At 53.6% G+C, this 12,095-nt stretch overlaps 3 protein-coding genes across 3 annotated transcripts; all 3 read right to left on the bottom strand.

Annotated features, from left to right (window-relative positions):
• Nucleotides 1-1,398: 1,398 nt before the first annotated feature.
• NCS54_01264700 (Hypothetical protein) lies at nucleotides 1,399-6,179 on the bottom strand (the record flags this gene model as incomplete). Its single annotated transcript, XM_053157874.1, has 4 exons — nucleotides 1,399-2,034; nucleotides 2,085-2,694; nucleotides 2,757-4,715; nucleotides 4,777-6,179. 4 exons carry the CDS (start codon nucleotides 6,177-6,179, stop codon nucleotides 1,399-1,401), a joined length of 4,608 nt encoding a protein of 1,535 aa, XP_053013849.1.
• A 1,683-nt stretch (nucleotides 6,180-7,862) lies between these two features.
• Nucleotides 7,863-8,664, bottom strand: NCS54_01264800 (60S ribosomal protein L12; the record flags this gene model as incomplete). Its single annotated transcript, XM_053157875.1, has 5 exons — nucleotides 8,568-8,664; nucleotides 8,478-8,511; nucleotides 8,301-8,421; nucleotides 7,925-8,249; nucleotides 7,863-7,876 (listed from the first exon to the last, which is right to left on the bottom strand). Exons 1-5 carry the CDS (start codon nucleotides 8,569-8,571, stop codon nucleotides 7,863-7,865), a joined length of 498 nt encoding a protein of 165 aa, XP_053013850.1. The 5' UTR covers nucleotides 8,572-8,664.
• A 492-nt stretch (nucleotides 8,665-9,156) lies between these two features.
• Nucleotides 9,157-11,795, bottom strand: NCS54_01264900 (Protein transport protein SEC23; the record flags this gene model as incomplete). The annotated part of the gene is made up of 7 exons (XM_053157876.1): nucleotides 9,157-9,181; nucleotides 9,241-9,440; nucleotides 9,491-10,585; nucleotides 10,643-11,119; nucleotides 11,171-11,465; nucleotides 11,523-11,653; nucleotides 11,703-11,795. The coding sequence occupies 7 exons, from the start codon at nucleotides 11,793-11,795 to the stop codon at nucleotides 9,157-9,159; spliced, it is 2,316 nt and encodes a 771-aa protein (XP_053013851.1).
• Nucleotides 11,796-12,095: the final 300 nt, after the last annotated feature.

Genomic DNA, 12,095 nt, shown 5'->3' on the forward strand with positions numbered 1-12,095 from the left:
GATATATGTCATTGGTACCTGGAGCATGTAGTCCGTCAGCTGGCTAGCAGGAATAGCCGGTGGTGTCGATGCTCCCGGTATGCGCCCAGCACCCAGCACCTCGGCCAGCGATAGCGAAGGGCCCCCAGAGGACACCCGCTAGGACCAAAGCAGCAGAGAGGCCCGGGCGACCAGATGACGCTGCTGCCAATAGTCTGCATCTCCGCCCCGACGGTAATGGAGCCCCTAGTCCTTCTTAGTCGCCCTCGGCCACTAAAAGCAAAAACCGTTGTGGCGCCAGGCCTCCCTCGCTGTTCTAAACCCTTCTGGGCCACGCCAAGCGAGCCGAGCAACGGTTTTTCAGCTCAGCTCAGCTGGCTTCTGCTTCTGGTTGTGCTCACCTTGACCAATCATGTCGCCTTCTGCCCTGTTTGTTCCGCGCTTCCTTGCTCCATGCCCTTCTTTCAGCTGCGGCCTGGCCGCCTCTGGCATCTGTCCAAGACATGACGGGTTGCTTTTCGGAACCATGAGCGCCTGTGCCGACCTTCTCGTACATTAGTGCAACGCGTCTGCCGAATACATCATCAGCAGAGGCCACTCACTCCTTGACCTGTCGGATAGACGCCCCTCCCTCGGGGATGGATGAGTGAATGTCAGGTTTTGACAGCTGGACCCAGCTGGTCAACTGTACTTGTCAAACCAACCATGACCGAACTGACGGGCCGGCTGACGACCCCTTTGGCTGTTCGCTTATGACCTACCGACTGCAGGCGCCGTTTGATGCATGGCTGAGGGAGGGAGGCCTTGGCGTCCAATGCATTCGAAGCCTGCCAACCAAGTCGTTTTACCCGTGCCATGAACTGCTTGATGCCTTTCTTCCCCCATACATACCTGCCCTGCGCTGTCCAGTCAATATCCATACCTCTTTGGATACGTAAGGAACAACGGGATGGAAGTGGCCGATTGACGCTTTGGAAATAAGAAATAGATAGGTTGAAAGGGCGAGTGTGTGCTGTTATCCACCAAGACCTCTGTCTCTCAATTGTCCAGATTCGACCATGATAATCCTGTATAGCACCGGATTAGATGGCAGTGAAGCCAAGCAAGCGCATGGTGCATCCATTGACATGTCAACGCATCTCTCGTGCTTCCCGTCCACCTCTAAAAGAAGAGAAAAAGAAACCACTCCCGATCCGATCAGGAACTCGCCCCTCTCTCAAGGTCACCAATATATCTTAGAAATAGTGAATAGACACGCCAGACTCCGGTCCAAACCAGCCCTCTCCACCATGTGGTGGCTTACCGATCCATCTCGTCTACACGTTGGACGTCCTGTCTCGTCATTCAATCATTGAATCCCAAACCGGTTCTGTTTCTCGCCTTGACGGGTTGACATGAACCACTCTGCTTGCTCCTCGCTCACAGATGAATGTCACCGCCTTCGCCAGCGACCCATCGTTGCCATGCCTGCTCATACGCGGTCTCAACATCATCAACCCATCGCCGAGTATCGAAGAGCCCGCAGTGCCACTTGCTATCCCAGAGCAACTTGCGCATCTCAGCTAAACGCCCATGGCCATGGCCATATCCGCTCCTCGACATGGTGTAGCTGAGACCACCAGCAAGCTGTACCGCCCGCTGTTCATACTCCTCTTCGCTACTAGCAATCAACTCTGCTGCAGCCTTTCGCCCATCCTCTGATTTAGGTAGCGCCCCTTTCAGAATAGATGCCGCCATCCGAGAGCACATCTTGTACGGATACCTTGGGAGGGTGAGGAGAGGTGTGCTTGACCAGAGAACGTCCGCGGCTGTCGTATGGGCATTGCATTCTGGCGTGTCAAGAAATAGGTCGCAAACACGCGCTCGTGATATATGTTGGCTCTTGGGTGCAACATCAGTGAAAATTAGTCGACTGGCGACCTCTGTGCCAGCCCAAGCCTTGGCCGTACGTCGTAGATTTGCCTCCCCAAGCTCCGGAAATCGAAGCAGCCATAGGACCGCCTTTGGCACTTGTGCCAAGATTCGCAGCCATGACCTGAAGGTTGTGGGTTCAATCTGACGAGGGTTAGTCGACGGGAACCTCCCAATGCCGCCTCTCCACGTACCTTGTACAGCTGATTGAAATTTCCCATGATAATGGCATCATCAGCTAGGGTGGGGAAAAGCTCTTTCCGCATCTTCCAACGACGTCTCTGTTCTTGTTCCCATGTAACTTCGCGTTCGCCCGCATCACAGGACTGAGCATGGTCGCAGCAGAAAAACGTGTCACGGCAGAAGATGATGTTCTCCGAGTACATCCAGCCTTCCCCGTCACCCTCTGTCTCATCGCGAAACACGTCTTCAACTTCAACGTTGTTGCGCCAGGGGCGTAGCGTCTCGGGCGGGATGGCGGTGCTGTCTGCTAAAATGTAGTCGCACCATTCTGCTCCTAGTGTACCGGCGAAGCCCATGAAGGACATCTGAACAGGGGCAGGACGAGCAGCAAATATTTCGTTGCGCGCCCCCCTTGTATAGCCGTTGAGGTTGACAAGAATATGGATTTCATCTCGGACGATTTGTTCTACCAGCTTGTCCGCCGGCCAGCTGCTGACGTCGCGGAAAACAGGGGCCTCACGCTCAATCTGCTGTCGATGGACAGACCGATCACTCGCTGTTGTGGCATAGCAGAACGCACGTGCGCGTCGAGGATTGTGGAACCCGAATACAGATTGCATCCTGTTAGTTTGGTTCTGTTAGCAGCCTGTACCGTTTTGACTTCCTCATGATCTATGACTTACAGGTGAGCCAAAGGATGATTGTTGAAGTCAGACGACACATAACCCACGTTCAAGTAAGGGCTGGGTGGAGGAGGCGGGGGATAAACTGTCGATGGCAGCCATGGCAACCGCAGCGTCGAGCAAGATATTCGAATTCCATTTCGCTGGGATATAGCTCGAATGTCCTTCGCTGAGAGAGGGCAAGTAAAAGTGTGGAATGGTAGAACGGTTGGTGCCGACGGTACTGTGAGGCTGTTAGGCAGACGTAACCGTGTGTATCGGGAAGCTGTTTCGGCGTCAGATATATAGCGGTCTCGGTACCATTTCCATTGCGTTGCTCGAGTCGCACGCTCCACAAGGCGAACGATGTGTGAACCCTCCCATGGCTTCTTGCTCCATTCCCTCAATGCTTCTTCGAGTGGGAATGACCCTGTCAGGCCAAGATCCCGTAATTGCTTTGCAATGGTGGTGATGATATTATCACCGAGAACACCGCGCCCCCAATGTGATGCCTCGCTGAGTTGGCGACCGATGATGCGGACGACGCGGTCTGTAAGACCACTCTCATGTCCCGCAGAACGTGCATCAATGAGGAGACCTTTGTCGTCGACGTGCCATCGATCATATTTTCCAGACTGAAGCATGACTCCGCCCCGGCCTCTCCAATCGCAAACAGAGTTCAAGGCGGTGGACAGACCACAGACAGCTTCAGCAAAGTCTGGGTTGGAGCTCACAGCGCGCTTGTAGTATGCAATTGCATCATTAATACGTCCCTTGTCCTTGACGGCGTTGGCCAAATTCGTCAGAGCGATATCAAAGGTCCCATCGCATGAGACTGCCTGCTCGTACATTTGAATGGCTAGATCCAGTTGACCAATATCTTTCAATAGGCTTCCGAGGTTGGTGTGAAGATGAACGTGCTTTGGGTCCAGACGCAGGCCGTAGTGGTAATACGCCAGAGCCAGAGACAGACCACTGCCCGGGACGATGCCAGGAATGTTTGGCTGGGGGAACATTTCGATGCTTGCGTCGGGAGGATGAGAGGTGACCTGCTGCACACCTGCCAGGAGAATGCCGACATTGTTCGCAGTAGAGGGGCTTTCCTGGAGCGACAGAGAAAGATAGTAGAGGGCCAAGATGTCTTCGACACCGGAAGGACGCCGCAGGATGTCCGGGGCAGCGTGCCCGCTGGAGAGGGCATCTTGGAAGATCTTGGCTAGGGACAGGAGCGAGTTGCTGGTGGTTTGCACAGCTGCCCTCTTTGTTGAGCCCTCAGCAACATATCGCAGTCCGGGCAATTCGCCAGTACCACCGAATACAAGATGAGCGGTATGCCGAGCTCGTTCCGGGGGTAACAGCAGAGGCCGTGAAGCGTGACGGGGTTGTCCATTTGAAAGCAAACGGGCATCTGCTGGTGACAAAACTGTCTGGATTTGACGGACAAGGTCTTGGATGCCGCTCATCCGGCGACCGAGGCTGATTAAAACTGCCTCTTCAAAGGCCGCTGATGCCCTGTTGACTTCTTTGAGACTGTACAACATGGTTCCTTTGGCATGGATCAGAGCCAGGATCCGGCCATTCTCCTTGCCTGGTAGGGCGTAGCCGCTTGATCCAAACCCGTGGGTCTTCATCACTTCGCTGTGAGGCCCAACTTTCTGATGTTGCGCCTGCTCCAAGTCAGTAATCTGGAAATCTCGAGTCGTGGCAGTTCGAGGATAGCCGTCGCGAGTAGCTGCTGGCCCACTGCTGTTTGCGTGCGGTAAATGTGTAGATGACGGTACTCTCAAAGCATGCTGCACATAGTCGATAATGTCCACAGCTTCCTTGCTGCGCTTCTTGTAAAGAAGCCCGACTAAGTGCTCGACGGCTTCCAGATAACTGGGTTGCACCTTGACAGCTCGGATCCAATGCTGTTCAGCCTCATCTTGTCGATTGAGGCAGTATAGAGTAGCGGCTTTGTTTGTAATTGCCTCGACGTGACTGCGAATGCGTCAGACACCAGGAACAGCCACTTGACAGTTCACCCGGGGAAGTGTTTTACCTCGAGTCAAGGGTCGTAATCCTCGAGAACCATTCTAATGCCTCCTCGTATTGCTCGAGCCCATAGTGCAGGCATCCCCCGAGCATGATTCCATCAATCCAGTTCCAACTACTTTGTTCACAAAGACTGCTGAGCATATCTAACGAAGATTTTGCTCCTGCGAAGGGCGTGGCTTTGCCCATGGACGGATAGTTGCCGAATGCCCCCTGAAGCTGTGGCGCCGAGTTCCTCCCAGCGTGGTAATCCTGTCTGCGATCACCTTCCGTTGCAAGCCTCATCCCCGCGATTTCCTTTCCATCCGGTGCATTAGAGAATTTTAAGGAGGGCTTTGGGGGTTTCGGGTATACAAGAAGTTTCGGTGATGTGTTGTGACCCGAAGTTCCCTTGGTGGGATGAGGTCTCCTGATAGTTTGGAGGTAAGACAGGAGATCAACATACGACTTGTGAGCCTGTGATAGCACCTTTTCGCGGAAACCTTGGGGGCTGCTGAAGCTTGCAGGCCGAGGATAGGTTTGCATCGCCAGGCTTGGGTTGAAAGCGGGATTGTACTGGGGCTCGAGGCCGGCGGTCGGAGTGAAAGAAGGCCGATGAACCAAAGACATGGGGTGCTGTGGAACAGCTCCAAAGTCATGCTGCTGGACATGCCTTGGCGGAAGGACGCCAGCTCGCGCGTGGTTTTGATAACTCCATGGAGTGTGTATGGGCACTTGGCCAAATGGTAATGAATCGTTCATCACCACTGGGGGCGGACAAAAAGCCCGGACGTTGTATTCATGGGCCCTCATTAAGGGTTGATATGCGTTGGGAAACATCCCAAGCGCATCAGGCTGGCCATGTGGTGTATAGTGTCCCTCGGCTGAGGGGAATACTTGGTGACCTCCAAGAAAGGGCCCATCATGCACTGATGTACCGTTTGGAAAGGGCCAAGGCGAAGAGCCCAAGCCAGTTTGTCGGATATCATCGCCGAGTCCCATATGTCCAGCGGAGGAGGGATGATGGTGGTCAATGCTGGCGGCATAATGGGGCTGATGTATGAGAGGCCCTGTCGGCGGGAATGCCGTGGCAGTCGCAGATCGAGGTAGGACCAAATGTTTCGAGGGAGGTGGGCCATGCGAGAACAAGGAGGGCGACCCGTCATAGCCGGCATCGATGGTACCGTTTGGAGTCTTTCGGCGAAGGTGGTGCTCTGGCCGTAACGGGTAGAGGGGAGCGGCAGATGCCGTTGCACGCCGCTGGGATTGGGATGTGCGAATCGGGAATGTTCGCTGGTATGGGGAGGTAACGTTTCGAGGGTAATGGTCGTTGAGCGAGGCGGCATTGTTGTTCGAAAACGCGGCGAAGGTATCGAGATTCGACGGCGGCGGCGTCACCGCATGAGGGGGCATTTGAAGGAGAGGCAACATGACAACGGGGTATATTGGCGAACAAGCAAAACGGGCTGGAAAAGCAGTACGAAAGACACTGGTAGACGGCGCTGATTCATGGCCTGCAGGTCAAAGAGCATGGCTAGCTGAACCGCTGGGTATCGAAGCGTTGAGCCGATTGCTGATGGGCATCTGGGCGGGCTTGAAGGGCGAGGGCGACGCCAGCGCCGGACCAACAACTCCAAATGATGTCGCGAAGCCTGTCGTGCTTTGAGCCGAGCAGAGCGCCCCCAGGGCCTCCGCCTGCAGCGGAACAGGGACGGCGTCAGGTGTTTGGGCCAGCGACTCTGACAGGCAGTACCGCGATCGCGAGCAGAGGGAAATCAGGTCGCACAGTTGAATCGGGCGCTCGCTTCCATGGCCTCAATGATGGGTATCGATTCGTGGGGGATGGGTGACAGGGTCGTATGCGTGTTCTGGTGTGCCGCGTGGTCGGTTAGAGGCGAGTTGGGCGATCAAGGTAAAGAGAAGGAGGCACGAAGCCAGTAGATACAAGGTAATCGTTGGTTGGGGTATGTAGGTAGGTATTGAGACAGTCGTTAGGTGGCCGGCGGAGGTTGAAGGTAGGAGGAACCTTTGGAATGGCCCAGACGCTCCACAATGGGGCGGGAGGACGGCTGGGCTAAAGTGCCTACCAGAGGTACTTAGCTCGAGGAGCACATACCCGGCCTTAATGCCACACAAGAGTGCACCGCCCACAGCACTCCCCCAATGGGATGCTGTGCTGGAGTGGGCTAGGGTGATGCCAACAAGGAACGGCCAGGTCTCTGCTTACCCCGTGCCAGCCAGAAACCCCAGCTTGTGGCCACTAACTGACGACGCCAGATTACATGATATGTGGGCAAAGGGTTCGGCTGCTGATGGCAATTTTCTTGGATTGGCTTCACTGAGAATCTCCTTTCATTGAACGGTATGGACTTATCGATCCTTGGCGCCTTAAAGATGATGCAGGTCGGCAAGGCACCTCTTTGATCAGCAACCCGCACTCTCCGTCGTTCGGAGCCACAGCATACTCAAGTCATTGGACATGAGCAACTGGGACGTTCGGGCGATCACGAAACGCATAGGTACAATCCCGTCAGCCCCATGTACACGTGAGAGGCATGCTCTGATCGATGGCAGGTTTGTGGGCAACACACGGTTGAAACACTATCAAGGCATAGAGCGGAACGTGCACGGCGTTCGATACCTGTAGCATGTTTCGTGAACTGTAGTGAATTGATGCTATCTTGGGTCTTGCTTATGGAGAAGCAGGAGAAGCAGGAGAAACCTGACAACAGGTCGGCGCAAGGGCAGTCTCCGGCACGGAGTGGCAGACCTACACCATGATGGTGGGAAACATTTGCTTGGCTCAGGGGACAACTGTCCAAAATAGTTTACGTGGGATAAGGGAGTGTGGCCTTGATGATGGACCGCTGCATCCATGGAGGCTGATAGCCTAGATGTCGCGGTGAGTAAGGGGCCGTCGATAACATCGCTTATTCTTCCTTGCACAAAAATAGAAATAAACCATAGTGCATATTGGTAGATTTCAGAGTGAGTCAAGGATTTGGTTCACATCGGTCGCATGGTCACTTCACGGGAGGGTGGTTGGGTATCGTGATTGTCTTCAATTCTTTTTTGGGGGAGGCATTCGATTATTTTTTGTCAAATGACCAACATTTACTCCTCGGGGACTGTGTATTTGTTAGCATGCGCACTAGCAGGATGCCTTGTTGACTTACTCTCAATGTCACCACTGTCGATACCCTCAATGATAGTCTGAGGAGGCTTGCCGTCAACCTGGCAGCCAACACTGTAGGCAGTACCCAGAATCTCCTTGACAGTGCCCTTGAGCTCCTTGGCGAAGGACTTGTAGCGCATGGTACGGGCAATCTCGACGATCTCGTCGAGGCTGACGGACTTGTTGTGCTTGATGTTCTTCTCCTTCTTGCGATCACGGGGAGGCTCCTTCAGAGCCTTGATGATGAGGGAAGAAGCAGTGGGAACGACGGACACCGCAGCCTGACGGTTCTGGATGGTGAGCTTGACAGTCACGCGCAAGCCTTTCTGGGGTGAAATGTTAGTCCGAGTCTTTCGGTAGGCAATCGAGAGACATACCCAGTCACCGGTGGCCTTAGCAATGTCTTCTCCGACCTTCTTGGGAGAGAGACCCAGAGGACCAATCTTGGGAGCGAGAGCAGAGGAGGCACCGACCTCACCGCCAGTGGCGCGGAGGTGGCTGAGGTACGTTAGCCAAAAAATCTTGAGATATTTGGACATTGGTGCCAAACGTACATGACCTTGACCTCGTTGGGATCGAACTTGGGAGCTTTTCTCAGTGTTAGCAGGTCTGGACATCTTGACCAGAAAGGAGGGAGAACCAACGCATTGCGGCGTCGTTAAGGTCGGCAGAGGCTCGTGGTTTGCGTGCCGGGAAAGGAGAGTGAAGAAAGGTTGGGAAGTGGTTGAAGAAGGTGTTGAACTGAAAAATGGGAAGAGGAAAAAAAAAATGAAGCGAAGCGGTGTGCCCCACAAGCGTGCCCTAACTGAGCTGGAGCCGAGGAGGTAGCTTAGTCATCCAACGCCTTCACCTACCCAACCTTTCAGGTTAATTACCACCTATCAAGGGCTTTATCATGACTGAATTTTTTTGGTTGAGGGAATCCCGAGACCGTCGGGATATTCAAAGGCATTCACATTTTCCCCACGTTTGCGACTTCTTACGCTGAGTTGCTGCTTTTGGTTTCTGAGACTTGTACTCCGATCATGCTAATCTAAAGCCCGCGTCTCACGGGTGGATAAACTCTTTCTCAACTATCGCGTCCACCATTATCACCGCGCCAGTCTATAAGGTGGATATCATCTTCGTTCTCAGTGCCAGTGATAACATTTATTAGTTCTCCCGATGACACAATGTGAGCCGTCATGCTCATGCACGGAGGTATAACTCTCATGTTTGAGCATGTGGACCATCTTAGTTGGTTCCGCTAACAGCAAGCCTAAATGTATTGTCAGCGAAAAGTGAATAATTGAAACGGGAGCTAGTGTAACGCCGTACTTCATTAGGTGGTCCATAAAGGTCTGCAAAGATACGTCATCAGTGAAGATGGTTTGTGCAGTTGTAGCCCCAACACCGCCATAGGGACCGGTTGTGTGGGTAGTCGATGGGTTGAGCTTGGATAGGAGGAAACGAGCCTGAGATCCCCCAGCATCGCAGACGATGAATCGCGGAAGGGGGAATCGGTCTGTGATGAGATCCTTCAAGGAGTAAGCAGCATGTTCGATGTGCATGTGAGGGATTGACTTACACGAGCGTCTTCTTTGGGCTGTTCTAGGAGACCAGCAAAGTTCTCGTAGCCTTCCTGATCCTGGTATCCGGCTTTCCTCCACTCTGCAATTGTCTCTCCATGAAAGATCAGAATGTGGAAGAAGGTGTCGAGGAGAAGGATATGGGTTGGCTGAATAGAGGCCGAGTCCAGCAGCACAGGTTGACCACCATCCTGGTCAAATGTGTACGAGTCTAGAGTAGGCTGGATCATGACGAGAGAGTTGCTCACATCCTCATGGTTCAGCACATGACGGTAGAAAGCTGTTTCGTCTGGCGAGTTGTTGAACACCTGGAGGAACTGGCTTCGACGGAGGTGGAACATGAACTGCGGGTACAGAGTGAAGTTCTTCTCCAGTCGGAAGGAGGATGGGTCATCTTTGCGGTAGTCGGCAAACCTCGAACAGAGCCGAATCAACATTCTATCAACCCAGCGCAGTACGTCCGGGCCATCATCGACTTCAGCCTTGAAGACGGCGATCCGCGACATGAGAACTGCGGCAGCTTCTTGGTCGAATGACTGAGCAATGGCGGGGTCGCCGGCGGGACTGCTCAAGGGCCTTGAAATCGTGGTGACACGAAGATGGAACTGGCCAGAGGAGTGTTGGTAGTATGTAAGGAATTGCATCATGCCGTTCTGTGGCGCCTGTTGATGTGTTGCAGGACCCTGGCCAGCGATTTCAAAGTAGATTCCGTAGCTCGACTTCGGGTCAATGCCACACATCTTCCAGGAGCAGGTGTTGCCGATTCCGCATTCTGTTTCGCCGACGGATATGGACTTCTTGTTGAGAGAAACAGCATGTCCGATCAAGCCAGTGACCTTCAGTTCCTTGGTGGTCAGCACTTCAAGCACAGCGTTGAATCCCATCAATAGGTTGTCATCGCCATCCTTTTCAAAGATCCTCACGAAGGATTGCTTGAACATGGAAGAAGTGAAGCTGTCAGTAAGAATCATATGACCACCTGTTGAGTTGCACAGCCCCTTCATTTCCAGCAGGCCGACCTGATCAAGGCAGCCCGCAAAAATGTCGATGATATGCCCGTTGTGAGCTGTTCGTTTGGCCAAGTTGTCATAGAACTATGGCATTATGGTGAGTTATGGACTAAACACGACAACTGGGTCCTTTAACCTTACCTTCAAGGCTTTCTTGTAGTACTTGACGTTGTCTCGGTCAATATCATGGTGCGATCGGATGGGCTCTCTCAGTTCGGGTCCGACAACCATACCAGGACCTTCGGTCGCAGGTCCGCCGGCAAAAAGCATGATGCGGCCACCAGCATTTTGGAATGACGACTCCATGAGGCCCACAGCGACACTGAGGGCAACACCGGTGCATCGAAGGTTGCGTCGATCGTTGGCAACAGGCCAGGGGTCTTTCTGGAGAGACTCCAGCGCCTTTGTCAGCTGAAATTCAGCCTGCTGGACAGGCAAGAGGAATCGAGATGCCGGCCCAGCAGGGAAGGGCCGGCCAGGTTGGGGCTGCATGCCGGGCCGGAGACCAGACGTTGAGAGTCCAAGCATCTCTTGCACCTGCTTTGCAGTGTATTCCTTGCTGCCTCGGAACACGTAAGATTTGGCGCATTCTTCATAGCCAATTTCGTGCACATGAGCCTACATCACTGTTAAAGTTGGGGCTCGAAGATGGGAAAGCCCATTACGTACCATGGTGCCGTATGTGATGAGGCCAACGAGCGAGTTCTCAGGTAACAAGCTCAAGCTCATGACCAAAGACTCTTTCAGGGAGGCGAGGCTGTCTGCCTCCTGGCACATGTCCACCACATATAGGAAGATCGGAGGTGCCGGGGCAGGCCGCGAGAGGCGGTATTCGATGGTTGTGTTCGCGGGGTGTAGCTCGGGAGGGATAGCGTTGGCGGTGATGTCTTTGTAGTGGGGAGGAAGCTGGTTTCGCGATAGACAAAAAGGACAGATCCAAACTCTGGCGCGCACATCGACTTGGCTGTTAGAAGCTGTCAGCGAGAGGAAGCAAGAGAGTGTGGTACCGCACAAGACTCACCAGAAGGGGTTCAACACCGAGCGACAAGGCTGTTTGCAGGTGACAGGCTCAAAGTGGAGGAGAGGAGTATCGGGCTTCTCCTTCAAGGGAGTGTAGAGTGCGCCGATCGGAACAACGAGCCTTGAAGCTTCCTGTGAAAGGAGTTAGTTGGCAAAAAGTGAGGCACTCATTGAACCCTACCATTCGAGAGCTGGGAAAGGTATTCCAACTCAACCGGACACCATCGCGATCTTCTACCTCGCCCCATTGCTCCTTTGCCGTCTCGTAGTCCATCGTGACAGTTGTGCACAATAAGGAGACGCAAGATTTGTAAAAAAGGCGGGTGTTCAATGGCTCGCGTTGTCGATCTGAAGAGATTCGTGAGAGGAGAACGAGGGAAAGTTAGAGGGCGATAGCTCTTGGAGCTGTCTGAGCTGCCAAACCGGCTGGGCGATCTTCGGCGCAGTTGATAGTGGGTGGGTTGTTGACAAGGTGGCCGCCCCGTTATAGAGATATGGAAGCAGAGGTGATAGATACGTATCTTTTCTAATGCTATGACTATAGTGGGAGGTAATAGGTTTTTACCTACCCTTC

Source organism: Fusarium falciforme, chromosome 10, assembly GCF_026873545.1.
Source record: "Fusarium falciforme chromosome 10, complete sequence".
In the NCBI taxonomy this organism is placed as follows: Eukaryota; Fungi; Ascomycota; class Sordariomycetes; order Hypocreales; family Nectriaceae; genus Fusarium; species Fusarium falciforme.